Here is a 19,434-nt window from a genome sequence, read left to right as displayed (position 1 = left end):
AGATTTGCATCCTTTGAATGTCTTTATAGTAGAAGGAGCTGCAAGGGTGAGAGTACATTTGTCTCGTCTGTTTTCTTTTAGTTGACAAAGTATTTTGGTAGCCTCTCTAGATAAACTCTAGCTGTCTTTATCCTTTTGACTTTTCAAGGGAAAGGCCATTTAGGAAATCTCAAATTATCAAGTGGGGGGGAGGGGCGTGTCTGGCTGTTTTCAGTGATTTGAAATGCTGGGAAAAGGAGGGGGACCAGGTGTGGCAGAGTGCCGGTAACTTTAGACTTCTCATGTTGGCAACCAAGCAACAGTCCCAGGAACCCTTCTTCCCCTGCGGTGCATCAAACAATTTCCCCTCCCTTCCCACTCCCCTTTCAGTCACTACCTTCCCGCTTGCCCCCTCCCTTCCCTGTTGCTAAACTCTCCCCTCTTCTCTGTTCTTTTCACACTCATTCTTTCCCTTCCCCTTTTTATTTTGCAGTGCCTCCTGGCCCTCCACACCACAACAGGGGTGTCCTTTAGTTGTTGCCGCAGCTGCCTCTTCAGTTGGCAGAGCCTTTCTGCGGTGGCAGAGTATTTAAAAATTGTTTTTTAAACTTCTCTGGCAGGATCCAACTGTACCAAGAGGGCATGGTGGGCAAGATCCATCCTCCAGAATCAGATATAATATTCTAGGTGAGGTCTAATTGACCTATACAAAGGCATTATCAGTTTTGTTTTGTTTGTCTCCCCCCCCCCCCCCCCCCCCTGCTGGTTATGCCTCTTCCCTAGGCACTCTAGCATGCATCTGGCTGTGGATACCACTGTATCGTACTATTTTGCTACCTTGATAATCTGAAACAATCTCTTCAAGGTGTGTCTCCTGGTTGGTGCACATTAGTGTATTACACCCCTATTGTATATTACTTCCTAGGGTTTCTACACACCATATGCATGATTCTGCATTTATTTGCATTGAATCTTAACTTCCAAGCAGTACTCCCGCGGACAGCCAAGATTCCCATGATTCTGGAGTTCCTACAGGATGGTATGAAAAAGGGGTTGTCTCAACTCCCTCAAGGTCCAAGTAGCTGCACTGTCCTGCTTCAGAGCTGAAGTGAATGGTATCCGGCTATCAACCCATCTGGATTTGTCCTGCTTCCTGAAAGAGGTTAAACAACTCCGACCAGTGGGAGTTGGTGGCCGGTGCCTCTACGGAATCTCAATCTAGTATTAGACTTCCTAGCTGGGGCTTCCTTCAGACCAAAACGTGGTTTGTCACTGCGCCTTTTAACATTGAAGACGGTATTTCTGGTAGCAATATGTTCAGCTCATCGCATCTCTGAACTACAGGCACTATCCTGTCTGGAACCATACAGCTGTGCACAGTCGGCTCCTTCCTACTGAAAGTGGTTTCCAAGTTTCACTTGAACCAAACCATCTTACTACCATCTCCAGATGAACATAAGGACTCTGAAGACTCGTGCCTTCTTCGCCATCTAAATGTCTGCAGACTCCTGGTGTGGTACATGGAAAGATCTGAATCTGTGCGCAAAACGGATCACTTAGTACTTCACAGCGGGAAGAAACAAGGAGAAGCGGCTTCGCGGGCGACCATAGCCCGCTGTATCAAGGAAGTAATCAAGGCGGCCTACATAAGAGGCAGGAAAGCCCTACACTACAGGTTAAGGCTCATTCTACAAGGGCACAGGCAGTTTCTTGGGCAGAAACCATCAAAATGACAGATGAAATTTAATGTGGACAAGTGCAAGGTGTTGCATATAGGGAAAAATAACCCTTGCTGTAGAGTTACATGATGTTAGGTTCCATATTAGGAACTACCACCCAGGAAAAAGATCTAGGCAACATAGAGGATAATTCTTTAAAATCGTCTGCTCAGTGTGCTGCAGCAGTCAAAAAAGCAAACAATGTTAGGAATTATTAGGAAGGGAATGGTTAATAAAATGGAAAATATCATAATGCCTCTATCACTCCATGGTGAGACCGCACCTTGAATATTGTGTACAATTCTGGTCACTGCATTTCAAAGATATGGTTGCAATGGCAAAGGTACAGAGAAGGGAAACCAAAATGATAAAGGGGTTGGAACAGCTCCCCTATGAGGAAAGGCTGAAGAGGTTACGGCTGTTCAGCTTGGAAAAAAGACGGCTGAGGGGGGATATGATAGAGGTCTTTAAGATCATGAGGTCTTGAACGAGTAGATGTGAATCTGTTATTTACACTTTTGAATAATAAAAGGACTAGGGGGCATTCCATGAAGTTAGCAAGTAGCACATTTAAGATTAATCAGAGAAAATTATTTTTCACGCAACGCACAATAAAGCTCTGGAATTTGTTGCCAGAGGATGTGGTTAGTGCAGTTAGTGTAGCTGGGTTCAAAAAAGGATTGGATAAGTTCATTAACGGCTATTAATCAAGTTTACTTAGGGAATAGCCACTGCTATTAATTGCATCAGTAGCATGGGATCTTCTTAGTGTTTGGGTAATTGCCAGTTTCTTGTGGCAAAGTTTCTGGACTATCTCTGGCACCTTTCAGTCAGGCCTGAAAACTTCCTCTATCAGAGTTCATGTCAGTGCGGTGGCTGCCTTCCATAAAGGTGTTGAATGTCTCCATATCAGTACAATCCCTTGTAACACGCTTTTTGAGGAGCTTGCTGCACCTAAAACCTCCATTGCACCCTCCGGCCCCTTCTTGGGACCTTAACATGGTTTTGGGGAGGCTCATGAAACCGCCGTTTGAGCCTCTCCAGTCCTGTGATCTCCACTATCTCACCTGGAAGGTGATTTTTCTTCTGGCGATCACATCCGCTCGCAGAGTTAGTGAGTTGCAGGCCTTAATCACCTACCCGCCTTACACTAAACTTCTGCATGACAGGGTAGTACTCTGCACTAACCCTAAGTTTTTGCCTAAGGTAGTATCGGAGTTTCATATTAATACATTATACTACCCACTTTCTATCCCAGGCCCCATTCAAATCCAGGAGAACAGGCTCTGCATACTCTCGACTATAAACGTGCTCTAGCTTTCTACCTAGACCATATAGCCACCCACAGAAAGTCCATTCAATTATTTGTCTCTTTTGATACCATCAAATTGGGTAAACCTGTGGGAAAGTAGACCCTCTCCTTCTGGTTAGCAGATTGTATTTCCTTTTGCTATCAACAGGCAGGCATTCCGCTCCAAGACAGTGTCAAGGCATACTCTATCACGGCCATGGCGACTTCAGTAGCACACCTCCACTCGGTGCCACTTACTGACATTTGTAAAGCTGCTACCTGGAGCTCTCTCCATACCTTTGCAGCCCATTATTGCTTAGACAAGGCTGGCAGAAAAGATTCCATCTTCAGCCAGTTTGTTCTATGCAACTTATTTGCCAATTAATATACCAACATCCTTCCACCAACCCATCAAGGTTCAGGATGCCCTTTTTTTTTTTTGTGGAAATGTCTTTATTCATAACCAAGGAACCTTTTGTGACAGAACAGTGACGTACAGAAGGCTATATCATTTTACAATAATGCCAACATCACAAGTGGACTTATAGATGTAGATAGTAAAAACATTTAAAGTATTTGACCCGGAACGTACAACAGGATCTGCACTTACGCAGGTATAACTCAAAAGTAACATGATACAGTAGTAACGCTGTACAATGATTCGATGTAAATATTGGATACCCTGGTTAGGTCTGAATCTCTTCCAGCTCCCTCTTTCTCCTCACCCCACACCCACCCTCCCAATTTATTTCTTCCTGTTTTCCCATCCTTGTCACCATGGCCTTTTGAGAGGAGACTACCAGTATGTCCCAGAAGTGTGTGGATTCCGAAAGGAATAACCCAGCTGGACAGGCAGGGTTATGGTAATCCTCTTGCATTTTGTAATCCATGCCATCCAGTCCGTGGCTCCTTGGCATGGAAAAAACCGTATTGTAATTTGTAGAGGCCTGTGCCATGAGGCATTACATTACAAGGGAACACCCAGGACTCCATCGCACGACCCAGTAGTAGTCACCATTGAAGGTCTAGTCACCTCCTGCTTGAGCATTAGCAAGGAACAGAAGGTACGGACTCATGACACTTGTTGCCTCTCGCACTCCAAACGCAGAAGGAGGTCACGCGTGTCTCCGGGAAGCTGTAAGACGTAGTCCTTCCATATATGAACAGTTTGCTGCCTGTATTTTTGGGGTCTTTGCTTTGCTGTTTGATACTCCATTTGGAGAAGACCCTGTAATTTGTGCTCCCATATCAACTGGTACTGCGGGTTTGGTTCCGTCCACTGTGCTATTATGGCAGCTTTCGCCAGTAACAATACTTTTTGGAAAAATTCTATTTTGTAGCATTCCAAGATATAGTCTGAATCCCGCACCAGACCAACAGCCAGAGTCTGGGGTCCAGGGGTATCCGTGTGCCCCAAATGGTCCTCAGGAACCATTGTAAATGTGTCCAGAAAGCCTGGGCAGCTGGACAGGACCAGAATGCATGGTAGAAGTCTGGATTAGGGTCTGCACATCTAACACAAAGTTTATTCGGTACCACTCCCATGTGAAATGCTGCGCTTTGAGAATAGAAGGCCTGGTAATAGACTTGATAGAGCTTGTCCCGAAGGACGACATTTTCCACAGTTTTGGGGATAGTCTGCGGGCAACGAAGAAATTCAGTGTGGGTAATCTGCTCCATAAGCCATCTGTGCCATTTTTTGAACCACTGGGCCTACGTCCGGTGGATGGAGGAGTTTTAGGATCTCGGCATAATATCGAGCGCAGCGATTGTGTTTGCCATCCGGACCCAGTAGAAAATGCAGAAGTTTCTGGGAAGATGAAAATTGTGGGTCACCGAGCAGCTTATCTGTAATGAAATGTCTTAATTGTAGATAGCAATAAAAATCTGTTTTTGGCAGACTATATTTGTCTTGTAATTCCTGAAAGCTGAAAAGCAAAGGTGAGTCCGCATTCAAGGTTAACATTTGGGATACATTGACTAGTCCATACTGTATCCAGCATGTAAAAGGTAAGTGTTGCATACCTGGTGGAAATATAGTACAACCCTTTATAGGTAAACAAACCGTGTGCCCAGGGTCAACTTTAAACAATTTACAAAGTTTTTGCCAAGCCTGACGGAAGGGATATATAAGTACACTTGAAGTAATAGCGGGAGATAACAGATTAACCAGAGCCTGCAGCACCCCACTGACTGTGAGGGGATGTAACCAATGGTTGTAATGGGTCACCGGAGAACAATAACACGTATTAGCTATCCAGTCTCTTATGTCTGTTCAAGCTGGCATAATTATAAGCTTGTGTATCTGGGCATCCCAGTCCACCCTTTTTTTTTTTTGGGTCTCATAAGAGTAGATAGAGGAATTCTTGCCCTTTTGCCACGCCACAGAAACCTGCTAAGAGCTGTGCTAATATCTTTAACATCTTTTTTTCTTCAGCCAGATTGGAAGCATTGCAAATAAATACAGCCATTTTGATATTTCCATCATTTTAACTAAGAGAATCTTCCCCGATAGTGAAAGAGGCAAATTACTCCATGAGTGCAATTTGGTTATTAGCTTATGTTTTAGAGGGGTAACAGTCAAGGAGTATAGTTGCCCCGGATTTGCAGGGATATGAATTCCCAGGTACTTAAGTGAGTTCTCGACCCACCTCAACGGAAAGGTGCCTGGCCACGTTTAAGTGCAATGTGCCCAATGTATCTAAGGCCTCCGATTTTTTTCCACGTTGTTTTTTAAGCCTGCAAATTTACCAAACTCTTTGTATCTGTAACACATGGGAAAGTGCTGTAATTGGGTTACTTAGGATCACTAGCATGTCATCAGCAAAAGCTGCGACTCTGAACTCCTCCCCCTTGAAATTCACCCCTTGCAACTCTGATGCCACGGTCAGTTTCCGTAAAAAAGGGTCCAGTGCAATAATATACAAAATCGGGGATAGAGGGCATCCCTGCCTAACCCCTCGGATATATATTTTCTCTGAAAGGGCATCATTAGCAGAGATATGGGAAACTGAATTTTTGTAAAGGAGGGAAATAGCCTCTATGAGCTGGTGCTGGTGCGGGAAACCAAAGCGTGACAGCATCGAAAACATATAACCCCACGAGACCCTGTCAAAGGCTTTTTCCAAGTCAAACCCGACCACCATCGTTTGTAATTTTTGTCTAGGGGATGTCTCTAGGGCCGTGAGTAAACGAATCACATGTGTCCCTGCGTTATGCCCCCCTACAAAACCAGCTTGGGCTGGTGAAATGATCTTAGGTAAGATCCCATTTATTCGGAGTGCCAAGATTCGGGCATAGATTTTTAAGTCGTAATTGAAAGTGGATCTTTACCAGGCTTGGGCAGCACCGTAATAAAGGCCTTATTGAAATTCGGTGGAAAATCCCCAACTTGCCAGGCATGATTATAAAAGTTAGTCAAAGGTGTAATAACCAGAGACTGCAAAATTTTATAGTATTCTACCGGGAACCCATCCGGGCCTGGGATTTGTGGCTTTTCCCAGTTTTTATTACCCTGTGGAGTTCTTTGTAATGGGTCTGGTCAGGAATGATTGAGTAGGCGATAATTGTGGCAAGGAGACATCATGGAAGAACAGGTCTTCCTCTTCCTCACCCCTTGTCCTGTCTTCCCTGTAAAGGCCCTCATAGAAGGAGCGGAGTAGTTCCAGAATTTCAGTGGACCTCGTAGCAAGTTGGCCAGTAGCAGTTTGTAAACTAGGAATATATGATTTTTTTTCCATTTGATCGCCACCAGTCTCACTAAAAGTTTACTGGATTTGTTTCCGTACCTGAATAAGTGATGCTCAGAGGCGTTAATAGCTTTTTGGACTCTCAAATGTAAATGTGTATTAAGGGCCTGTAAGCAAGACCTATAAACCTGCCGATGGAGTGGGGTAGGCCTATCCGCTAGATCTTTTTTGGCGTTTTGATTCTAAAAGGAGAATAGTTTCGTTGAGTTGCTTACTTTTGCAGATAGTATACGCTATTATGTCTCCGCGAATAACAGCTTTATTAGTTTCCCAATATAGAATAGGATCATTAATGTGGCCTTGATTATGCTCTGCGTATTCTTTCCATTTTGCCTTAAGGAATTGGTGAAAATCATTCTTTGTAAAGGTGCCCTGGGAGTCGCCATGCTTTCTTGTGGTGGCGTTCAGATGAAAACCAAAGATCTACCCAGATTGGAGCATGATCCGCCACAGCAGTGACCCCGATATCCGCTCCTGCAACTTTTGCAAACATATGGTCAGCCAATAAAATGTAGTCTATTCTAGACAGGGTACCATGGGCTCTAGAAACATGGGTATAATTGCATTCTTCAGGGTGTAATATGCGCCATGGATCTAAAAGCCGTAGTTGTTGTTTACATAATTGTCCTACACCCGTATACTGTGACTCTCTGTAGCCTATGGGAATCTGGGATTTATCTAGGTGAGCGTCTAGTACACTATTCATGTCCTCTGCAATCATTAGATCCCCCTGCATGTTGGTATGCAATAAATTGATCAGTTGTGTAAACTTCTGGTCTGGCATATTAGGTGCGTATACATTACATAAAGTGAACATTTTACCAGCAAGAGTGCCTACAATGATAACATACCTCCCTTCTGCATCGTGAAATTCTCGGGTAACATTAAGTGGAGTGTTTTTATTGACCAAAATCGCTACGCCCCCTTTTTTACCGTTTGCCTTCGAAAAGTAGCATTCTGACACCCGTTCCCTACGCAATTTTGCACTCTCTATGTCCGACAGATGCGTTTCCTGTATGCATGCAACGTTAACATTTAATCGGCGTAATTGTTGAAGGACTTTTTTCCTTTTAATAGGTGTTCCTAATCCATCGACATTCCATGAAATTATTCTATATTTACCCCCCATGTCCTCTCCAACCTATTTTTAAAGACGATGCAAAAAGTAAACAGTATGAAAGGGGGCCAGGCTCCCAGCCTAACCTAACCCCCACAGCCTTATAGCTCCCAGTTACTTCCACTGAGCCGCACACACATTCCAGTTTTTCCATACTGGCCCCCAGTTCTTCGCTTTTTGTGTCCCAATCGACCATGTAACATATCCCTTTATCCATTCCCCCATAAGACATCTGAAACGTTGTTATGCATTATTTGTGTTCCTTATTATCCCAGTCCCTTTCCCTTTATTCCCAACCCTTTTAGTACTGACTAGTTACTATTCTCCCAGCGGAGAATCTAGACACGTGTATCATGTGGGTGAACACCGCGCTGCCCACCTTTAATAACTAAAACCCAGTCTTTCAATTGTACTCCCATCAGAACAGAAGAAAAGGTCCAGGTTAAAATGGAAACGGTCAACGATATGTCCCCTCCTATTTAACTGTAACACATATTCCTGCCAACGTAATAATACCACCCACCGGAGGCAAACTGTGAGTTAAACTCTTTTCGCACTTCACGGTTTTACCAATGCACGTGTGGTACGACCGTGAGCCCCAGCAAGTGTGCCCTGCTTTTGTAAGTCAGGAGCCGCGCACTTCAAATGGGGATATCTAGCTTATATAACAGGCAGTATGCATGTAAATAATGAACACAATGAAAGGATAAACCGTTGGCTAGTGCCAGAAATTTGCATAATCATAAATGGTGTCTGCTTACACCTCTGAAACTGTCTTGTAAGTTCACAGCCGCAGAAACCCCAACAGAGCAAAGTTTTTCCTTATGCGAGGTCAGCTGTAGCTACACTTAGAGAAGGCATAGTCTGAGCCTGTCTGTATTCTTAAGTCACCATAATGAGTCCCAATAAAATCCTGCGCTGCTTTGGGCTCCTCAAACAATTTTATTTGCCCTTCATGCCAGATACGTAGTTTCGCGGGATATCCCAGAGCAAACTTAATCTTCTTTTGATATAGAGTGGAGCAGGTTGGTGAGAGAGCCTTCCAGAGGGTTGCCACTCTGTACGATTTGGATTCTGTGGGTATTGTAAAATATTTCGGGTTTGTTTGTTGCCGCCTGAGCAATTCGTGCCTTATGTGCAAAGTTAAGTAGCTTCACTATGACAATCCTTGGTCTGTCATCATTTTGCCGTTTCGGGCCTAGTCGGTGCGCACGTTCTATACAAATGGCCCCCTTAAGTTCAGGAAGGAGAAGGACCTCAGGTAGCCATGTTTAGAGTATACTTCCCAGCTGGGCGTCCTCAATTGACTCCGGGAATCCAATGAAACGTAAATTCGAACGACGCGCCCGGTTTTCGAGAGAGTCTAGTTTGTTTGCTTGATCTAGCACAGTTTTCTCTAGCTCTTGGATTTTATTTATTTATATTTATTTTTGGTTTTTATATATCGATCTTCTTGCATTAAATACAAATCAAACGTTTTTAAAATTTTAGAGGCTTGATTAAAATTTTCATCCTCTAGGGTTGAAATGCGCCCTTCCGTGTGGTCAACCCGTGGGCCCAGGTCTGTAAGCGCCATTTTTACCTCTTCCAGCTGCGATCCAATACTTGCCAGCTTTTCATCGAGGGCAGCATGGATGATGTCCTTTATTTCTCCTAGAAGGTGCTCATTGCTAGGCTGCTCCGGCATTTGGATTTCCTTACACGGGGGAATCGCGGTCGCCATCTTGTCCGGTCCTGCTTTGCTTTTTTCTTTCTCCTTCAGACTCCCCTGAATCGGTTTTAAAGGGGGTGTTTTCTGCATATAATTCATAATCAACATAAGCAGATCCGGTAGAAAGCCTCTTAGTCACTTCAGCATGGTGAAAACGGGTATTATTGACCGGTCTAGGCAGCACGGTGTCCAGAGCCGAGCAAGACACGTCTTGCTCAGTCTATCCACATCATGTGATCCAGGATGCCCTTTTAACCAAATTTCCTCCCCAGTAATTTTGCCTGTTGCGAGTCTTTGGGTACATTTGGTGCATTGCTTGGGCATACTCAGCTCTGTACTCGCCCATATGTGAGGACTACCATCCTGCTTGTCCTGTGAGAAAGCAAAGTTGCTTACCTGTAACAGGTGTTCTCACAGGACAGCAGGATGTTAGTCCTCAAACCCGCCCGCCACCCCGCAGTGTTGGGTTTGTTACGTTTCTTATTTTTCGCTTGTAAGAACATAAGAAAATGCCATACTGGGTCAGACCAAGGGTCCATCAAGCCCAGCATGCTGTTTCCAACAGTGGCCAATCCAGGCCATAAGAACCTGGCAAGTACCCAAAAACTAAGTCTATTCCATGTAACCATTGCTAATGGCAGTGGCTATTCTCTAAGTGAACTTAATAGCAGGTAATGGACTTCTCCTCCAAGAACTTATCCAATCCTTTTTTAAACACAGCTATACTAACTGCACGAACCACATTCTCTGGCAACAAATTCCAGAGTTTAATTGTGCGTTGAGTAAAAAAGAACTTTCTCCGATTAGTTTTAAATGTGCCCCATGCTAACTTCATGGAGTGTCCCCTAGTCCTTCTACTATCCGAAAGAGTAAATAACCGATTCACATCTACCCGTTCTAGACCTCTCATGATTTTAAACACCTCTATCATATCCCCCCCTCAGTCGTCTCTTCTCCAAGCTGAAAAGTCCTAACCTCTTTAGTCTTTCCTCATAGGGGAGTTGTTCCATTCCCCTTATCATTTTACTATAAGGCGAGACTGAAGGGGAACCCCTGCTGGATGCAGGGTTGGTGCTATGCTGGGCATGCCCAGTAGGTGCCAGTCAGTTCTAGAAACTTTGACAAAAGTTTTCCGTGATTGGGCTCCATCCTGATGATGTCACCCATATGTGAGGACTAACATCCTGCTGTTCTGTGAGAACACTGTTACAGGTAAGCAACTCTGCTTTCTCCCAGTAGAGGGAAGAATCCAACATTTTTGAGTAGGCGTAGTATATCACCAAGGATGTTTGTATTACTCCATCGTGAGACTGCACCTTATGTATTGTGTGCAATTCTGATTAGGGCAACCAAAATGATAAAAGCGATGGAAATGCTAAAGAGGTTAGTGCTGTTCATCTTGGAGAAGACAGCTGATGAGGGATATGATAGAGGTCTATAAAATCATGAGGCCTAGAACAGGTAAATGTGAATTGGTTATTTACTCTTTCAGATAATAGGACTAGGAGGCACTCCATGAAGTTAGCAAGTAGCACATTTAAAACAGAAAATTATTTTTCACTCCATGCACAATTTAAGTGTTGGAATTCATTGCCAGAGGATGTGGTTAAGGCAGATAACATAGTTGGGTTTAAAAAGGTTTGGATTAAGTTCCAGGAGGAGAAATCCATAAACAGCAGTTTATCGACTTAGGTAATAGCCACAACATATTACTGACATTAATAGCATGGGATTTTTGTTTGGGTACTTGTTAGGTGCTTGTATCCTTGATTGGACATTTTTGGAGACAGGATGCTGGGCTTGATGGACCTTTTGGTCTGATCCTATATGGCAACATTCTTAACTTTCCAGCAGTCTTCCCATATATAAATATCTGGGAACAGATCCGGCATTAACTGAGTAAGATGGGACATTGTATCATCCCAACTTTTCAACCCTGAAACTCAGCTTGGATGTTGAGCATTCAGTGACTGTGGATCTTGACTTGCTTACAGAGAATGTGGCCATATTAGTCTCCTCTAGGAAGCTTCAACTAGAAGAAATTATGCCTGCAAATGTAATAAGTACTCCAAACGTGCCAACTGAATGCTTTTGACCCATTTTGCTGAAATACCTGCTTCACCTTTCTGTCTTAGATCTTGCTACCTCTTTGGTGTGAGTACACCTCAGTGCTATAGCAGCTTACCATTAGAACATAAGTCACCATACTGGGTCAGACCATACTCAGCTGCATGGCAAACCAGTCTCTACTCATCTACCAATATCTCATTTCATGAAAGGTTAGTTGCGGATCAAGCCCTAGTACAAAAACCACATGTTCTGTGGGACCTAAATATTGTCCTTTCACAACTAATGAAGCCTCCCTTTGAGTCAGTGGAGTCAGCTTCTCTATAGTACTTGATATGAAAGGCTGGTGTTCCTCATTGCAGTAACTTCAGTGAGAAGAGTCGTCAAACTCCAAGCTCTCATCTACTTTCCTCTGTACATGTATTTCTTCCCCAATAGGATGGTTCTCCATACTTGCCCGATGTTTCTGCTGAAGGTAATTTCAGCTTTCCATATCAATCAATCCATTGTATTGCCTACCTATTTTCCTAGGTCTCATGTGCATAAAGGCAAAAAAAAATATAAAACTCTATATGCTATGGACTGCAAAAAGACTTTAGCATATTACAAGAAACAAACAGCTGCATTGTAAACAGCTGCTCATCTCATACGACCACAACAGGAGAGGAATAGCAGTTGCCAAGCATACATTGTCTATCTGGTTAGCTGAGTGCATTGACCTTGGCAGGACTGCAAGTCACTCTGTCAAGACTCAAGTGAGAGCCATGGCTGCATCTTTTGCTCGACTGTAAATATTGTAAATAAAATAAATCTTCAGGAAGTGCCAATTGAAGATATCTGCAAAGTGCAACTTGGTCTTCAGTTCACACTTTTATATCCCACTAATGTCTTGATAACCTATCAAAGATTGAAAGTTAATTTGGACAAGCTTTTTTTTTTTTTTTGTTGCAAAATCTGTTCTTGCTGTAGTCTACTCTCCAAGGTGGAGGCCGGGTTGCTTACTAAGTAAATGCTGTGCTACAACCCTCAATTTGAGTCTCCTCACATGTAATGGCTAATTCATCCTGCTAATCAATACAAAAAGCATGTTTGCTTATCATAAATAGTGTTTTCCCTAGGATGAATTAGCCTTGAAATGCCCACCTGCCTCCCTGGAGAGTCAACTACATAGCTAGATATGTATCTCATATAGACTGAGGAGGCTCATGAGGAAATGCCCATACATTCTCGGTAGAGCTCAAAGCTCTACCAACTTGGAGAGAAGAGTCCGCTCAATGCCACCAAATGACATCATCCACATGTAATGGCTAATTCATCCTGCTATCTATGGAAAACACAGTTTATGGTAAGCAAACTTGCTTAAAGCTTTTCAAAGTGTCTCTATTGCCTGGCTTTTTATGTCTTAGTTTGAATGTTTGTGAAAGTTATAGGTAGGCCTCCTTACTAATGGGTAGATTTGCTAAGCTGGGGGAGAGGGGTGGGCTGGTGCCAGTTTGAAAATTGTGCTAGTTGATCCATTAATTTTATCCAGAATGTATGAGCATTGTTGAACGGACTAGTGTTTTTCTCTGAATTTTTTTTTTTTTTTTGGATTGCAGACGGACATTAATCTGCCATACCTTACTATGGATTCCTCTGGACCAAAGCACTTGAACATGAAGTTGACTCGTTCACAATTTGAGGGAATTGTTGCTGATCTGATTAAGAGGACAATTGCGCCCTGCCAAAAAGCCATGCAGGATGCAGAGGTCAGCAAGAGTGACGTCGGAGAGGTACTTCTGGTGGGAGGCATGACCAGAATGCCTAAGGTATGATCTTCATTTCTATTTATCTTCCTGAGTTGGAGAGTAGTTGAGGCTGTCGGAGCACAACTAGAATCTAGTTTTGTGCAAGCATTCTATGTTGTAATGAAAGCAGAGAAGAACTTTGAGGGAAGCACAGTGAGCTTGAGCCCTGTTTATGGTTCATGCAGTTATATGAAGTGATATGTCGTCATAAAGCCAAGCTTTCAATTGTTAGATCTGCTAGGTGGAAATTTGGTCTTTTTTTTGGGGGGGGGGGGGGGGGGGGGGGTCTGTTAGGTGGAAAATTTGACATGGGGAAGGGAATAGAAATCTTTTTTGTTTGCTCATTTCAACTCTGTGCCTTTCTTTTTTGCTTACCCACCTCTCCCTCTGCCCAGGATCTTGTTTGTGGATTTTCCTTTAAGAGAGGAAGAGAGACCTGTTCTGTAACAAGTTTTCTTACAAGTTGACTTCTATAGGAAAAAACATGAGGGCTGGCGCTTTCGAGGCTGGGATGGATTAAGTTTTGGCATGGACCAGAATATCAGCTGGGTAGCTTTGCCTGTCACTGGGAGAGATGGCTACTCAAGTGGTTGGAGAAGATCCTATGATCTGCAGTTCTGGGAGTCATTTGTCACTAGGTCACTGGCAGAACAACTTGTCTGGGAGGCAAGTGGAAGAGGAGGATTCTCATGTTTGAGGGCTGTGAAGGCTGGAAGGATGACTCCTCTTCCTAATGGACTTGAGACATGAGAAGCTGTATTTTTGCACTGTAGACTGTTGAAATTCTACAGACTCCTCATTCCTTATACTGCTGAAACTGTACTTTTTTGTCTTCAAAACAAAAATGACTCTTACTGAGCTCCCATTTTTGTTTTTAAACGGAAACACTGAGTGATGCTGTTTAACCTTGCAGCATTTTGCTGTGTGCCCTACCCAGTAGGAGAATCCTGAGCTTGGGATTGCAGTGAGCTCGTTTATGCTCTGCAGTACTTGAAGGTGGCCCCCTTGCTTATTTCGGGGAGGAAAGTGGGGGGCTACCCTTTGGTATGCTGCCAGGTACTTGTGACCTGGCTTGGCCACTGTTGGGAAAAGGACACTGGGCTTGATGGACCTTTGGTCTGACCCAGTATGGCAAGTCTTATGTACACTTACAACACGTGTTCCCAATATATAATATATTTAGAGCTTCTGATCCTAGGGATTTAGGGGGGATTAGTAATTGGGGGGAGGAGGTTTAGTGGGTACTAAAATGTTGGTATTTTTTACAGCATAAGGTATCATTTTGGGTACCTTTTTAGTTTTTATTAAATTAAAAAAAATTATGTTCAGATTTTGTTTAAAATTACAATCAACATTTGCAGCTCAATGTTTTTGCATTTTTAAAGTAAAACTGAGGTATGAAGGTATTGCACATGACAAGTAACTTTCTCAGGCAAGTTATGGCAACGTTATAAGCCAGCAGCTTTACTTCTTCCCTAGTCACAATTGGAGCAGGAAAAGCATGGGGGAGGGTGCACGGAAGTGCATGAAGGCAACAGCAGTTTAAAAAAACAAAAAAACCCACACTTCATTAAATGCTAAGAGTGATTTGTTTCACTACATATGTGTGGATTTTTTTTTTTGTCCCTCCTTGATTGAATATGGAAGGAGGGGCAACAACTTTCTTTGGTCCTAAATTGCAATTAAATATTACTCCTTCCTGCTTTCCTCTCTGCCCCATACCAGGAGAGGCATTGAGAGGGCAATATGAGCAGCAGCAAAGTCATTTAAAAAAAACAAAAACAAACCCTTTCTGCTTGTCTTAAGCACCAGGCCATTCTTTGACACTTATGTCCAGGGATACAAGAACACTTAGATTTTTTTTTATAAAGCATAATTTTTTATTTATTTATATAAGTATTCTTGGGAGATGCTGATGCCATGTCTCTTAACAAACTGACTACCAGCATCGTATACAGGAAGTGATCCTTCTTTTATAGATAACATACAATATTGTAGAGGATTCTAGAGTTGCATGACTGTCAAGAGGATAATTTACATTGGTTGTCATGTCAACAATATGATGTGATTATCCCTAAACTGCCCTGATTACTTCTCCCAGGTGGGGCCCATTTACCATCACGCTCTAGATAGTCCTTTGTTCTGTTAGAATCTTGCTGGTCAGGGCAATTAACACATCTGAAGTTGTGTTTACAGATATTCCTGTGAATGGTGCTTCTTATTGTGACAGTATAGCCTGAAGTTCTCTCAGTTGGCTTCTGCTTTGTGTGACCCTATAATTAGACATCACTGTATGAAGCCAGCTTCGACTGCCTGTCCAGATGTCCTGGAAATTCTGCAAGTCAATCTCAATAAATCACTTAGACTGCCTTGGCTGTATGAACTCTAAGAAAACAGAGGATTCTGGGGCATTTGCCTTTCTCCATGTTGGTTTTCTGTTCAGGCACACTCATCAGTATGTAGGCAGAGTCCCAAAGGCAGTGTTTATCTCATGTAGCACTTGTGCTTTACTCTGTGTTCCTCACCCCATTAGTCCTCTCGTTGCTCTCATGAGAGCAGAAGGGAGCTAGGATGTTTTTTTTTTTGTGGGGGGGGGAATAGGGGGGGACGACTAGGAGGAGTCAGCAGCAGAGAGCAGCGGCAGCACTGAACCCATGTCAGGTGACATGCTGGATTACATCACTGACATCAGCCAAGTCATTTTTTAGAGAAAAATTATCACCAAAAATCATAATTTTTGCTTTGGGGTGTTATCCCCACATATATTCATTAGTCTAGGAGTTACACAAAACTAAAAACTGCCTGGGAAATAGGTAGAAAATGACTGCAAGATTTGTCTAAAAGCTCAAAAAGATTATTGACTCGTGTGGTTTACACTCTTCAGTTAATACAGAAGGGATGTGCTGATTAGCCAATGTAATTTTTTTTTTTAAGGCCACTTTGGGTCTGGATTCTGCACTATGATGTATTTATAAATACATTCTGAACATTAATGAACACAGAAACCAAACTGTTGAAGGGCAGGGAGCATATCCAGCTCCATTAAACAAGGAAGACCATTCCCAGCAAAAACACTTTTCACTTTAAGTGAATAAGGAGTCCTATGGGATGGGCTTCTTGTTTTTCAAGGCACATCATATGCCAAGCTCAGATGGTATAGCTTGGCTTTCTCTCAAGGGACCTTCAGCCTTTAAGAACGTCTTAGGACGTTCTGCAACAGTTTTATTCCATTCTTGACTCTTTCCCCAGCCTCTTCTCCCTTGTAGATATGTTGTAAGCAGCTGATGAATTAGTAGTTCCTACCTAAGGCTGCACTCAGAGTGGCTGTAGTTTTTCTTTCTAAATTGTGTAGCACTAGAGTTATAGTAAATAATCTTGCATATTTCACCTCAGTCCTCCAGTCACCTTTGTCCTCTTTGCATATTTAGGGTCCAGCAGACTGTGCAAGATATGTTTTGGCCGAGCTCCAAGTAAAGGCAGTTAATCCTGATGAGGCGGTTGCTATCGGGGCTGCCATTCAAGGCGGAGTGTTAGCCGGTGATGTTACAGATGTCTTGTTGCTGGATGTTACGCCCCTGTCCCTAGGAATTGAGACTCTGGGAGGGGTCTTCACCAAACTCATCAACAGGAACACCACTATTCCAACCAAAAAGAGCCAGGTATGAATCCCTCTCTGCAGGCCCAGGCTGCGTAACTAGTCTTTTTCCCTTGGGGGGGGGGGAAAGGACCAAATTCCATAAAAATGAGAGAGCACTCTAAAATGGCAAATTGTTTATTACTCTACTTCTGATTTCAGAGTACATTTACTTAGAGGTTTTACTTTGTAACTTTTTCCCCCTGCTGAATGTCGTCAGTGATGCTTGTGACCCACTTGCAAGTTTTCCATGGGAAAATGTACATAAGTCCAGCCTGCTACACTTAAAGGAATTGGCGTATTTATTTAAACAGCGAGCATTGTAGTTCATTAGACTGCAGTGTGCCACTTTATAAACCTGGCTTCCATGAGTATAGCAGGAACAGCTGTACAGGCTTCACGGAGGCTGATAGCAAAGACAGACGTTCTCCATTGAGCTCCTCTGAAAGAATGCAACTGGCCTGGAAGAGTGAGGCAGCCTGCATTGCATAGAAGCAGATTCGAGGTGGGCAAAGGGTGGGATGGGGGAAGCTGCTGTTGAGTGAGCACGAGATGGGACAGCAGCTGTGTGAGAAAAGGGGCTTGGCTGGTGCCCGTGCCACAATAAGAAAATGTTGCATCTAGATAACAATTCAAAATAGCAACAGAACCTGGCAACTGTCCTTGATCATCCTGTGATGCCTACCCTTAGTCAATAACACAGATACCCTCTTGTCCTATAATCATACTCAAATGACAACAAAAGGAACTTACTGTTATGCTCACCACTTCATCAATTCCTATATAATCTCATATTCTTTGAATTATTTTATTTCAAATTAATGACTACAATAATTTCTCAGTTTTCATATATTTAAATTATTCACATTTAAATTATCCATTCACACCTCATTCACACTGTTCCCATACGCCCCTGCCCTTCCCCAAACATTTAAAAATACCCACTTTTTTTTACACAATATAAAAACACCATTACTCCTTAGATGCCGAAAAACTGTCTACTTATGCACCTGATGAAATTTATCCCATGGGTAATCCAATATGTGTCAAACCTCCTAGTCATATATACATTCACTTATTCCTGACTTGTTATCAATCCCAGATAATCAATTGTTCTTTGTGCAATGTTCACAACTGCTGCAAAAGCCCTGGCTTATTGTGAATATTTCTTCGAGTCACAGGTAATCAATCCCTCATTGGACCAATATTCACCACTGCTTCAAAAGCCCAGCAATCCCCGATGATCAATTCTTCTTTGTGAAAATGTTCACAACCACTGCAACTACTTTTGAAGTAGTTGAGAATATTTGCACAAAGAAGAATTGATTATCTGGGACGCTTGAAGGAATATGTACAACAAGCCAGTTCTTTGGCAGTGGTTGTGAACATTTTCACAAAGAAGAATTGATCATCGGGGATTGCTGGGCTTTTGAAGTAAATAAAATAATTCAAAGAATATGAGATTATATAGGAATTGATGAACTGGTGAGCATAACAGTAAGTTCCTTTTGTTGTCATTTGAGCTTGACCATCCTGTACAATGTTATTTTAATTATTACTATGAGCATTATTATTTTTTTTTCTCCTTTGATTCTAGCCACTTCTAGGGAAATTATTTTAAATCCGAATGGGGCTTGTGTGGCACAAGCTCATTTTCAAAGGGGATCCCTGCATCTGCAGGAATAGGTCAAGAAATTGCACCTGCTTTGAAGGATTTGTACATAAACCTGAGTGAGTGTGGAGCTTTCAAAAGGAAGGTTCCAGCATGCTCTCCTCCCTCCACAGATCTCGCTCCAGAACTGAGCATAGTACTCCAGGTGTGGCTTAGCCAGAGACTTGTTCAATGGCATTATCACCAATAAGAAAAGGGAAGTGCCCTTGCACAGGTCTTTGGGGCCTCATGTGGAGTACTGAGTTCAGTTCTGGAGACAGAATGGAAGTGGTCTAGAGAAATTGCAGACCGCCTCTTGAATGCTGTGTGCCATTCTGGTCGCCGCATCTCAAAAACGATATAGTTGCACTGGAGAGAGTGCAGAGAAGGGCGACCAAAATAAGTGGCATGGAACGGCTGCCCATATGAGGTAGGGCTGTTCAATTTGGAGAAGAAATGACGACTAAGGGTGGGATATCAGAGGTCTACAAAATCATGAAAGGACTTGATCAAGTTAATGTAAATCTGTTTACTCTCAGATAATAGGTTAGGGGGCAGTCCATGAAGTTAGCAAGTAGCTCATTTAAAACAAATCAAAGAAATTCTTTTTAACTCAGCACATAGTTAAGCTCTGGAATTCATTGCTAGAGGATGTGGTTACAGCAGGTAGTGTAGCTGGGTTAAAAAAAGGTTTGGATAAGTTCCTAGAGGAAAGATCCATAAATTGCCA

At 42.8% G+C, this 19,434-nt stretch overlaps 1 protein-coding gene across 1 annotated transcript in view; it reads left to right on the top strand.

The window, feature by feature from the left end:
- Positions 1-19,434, top strand: part of HSPA9 (heat shock protein family A (Hsp70) member 9) — an 85,810-nt gene that overhangs the window by 48,915 nt on the left and 17,461 nt on the right. The window contains 2 exon segments of the mRNA XM_029583357.1: positions 13,231-13,479; positions 16,884-17,080. Of these exon segments, the coding sequence (XP_029439217.1) occupies positions 13,231-13,479; positions 16,884-17,080 (446 nt within the window).

The sequence above is a fragment of the Rhinatrema bivittatum genome, chromosome 18 (genome assembly GCF_901001135.1).
Source record: "Rhinatrema bivittatum chromosome 18, aRhiBiv1.1, whole genome shotgun sequence".
In the NCBI taxonomy this organism is placed as follows: Eukaryota; Metazoa; Chordata; class Amphibia; order Gymnophiona; family Rhinatrematidae; genus Rhinatrema; species Rhinatrema bivittatum.
The sequence above is the reverse complement of the archived record's forward strand: the minus strand, read 5'-3'. Positions and strand labels throughout refer to the sequence as shown.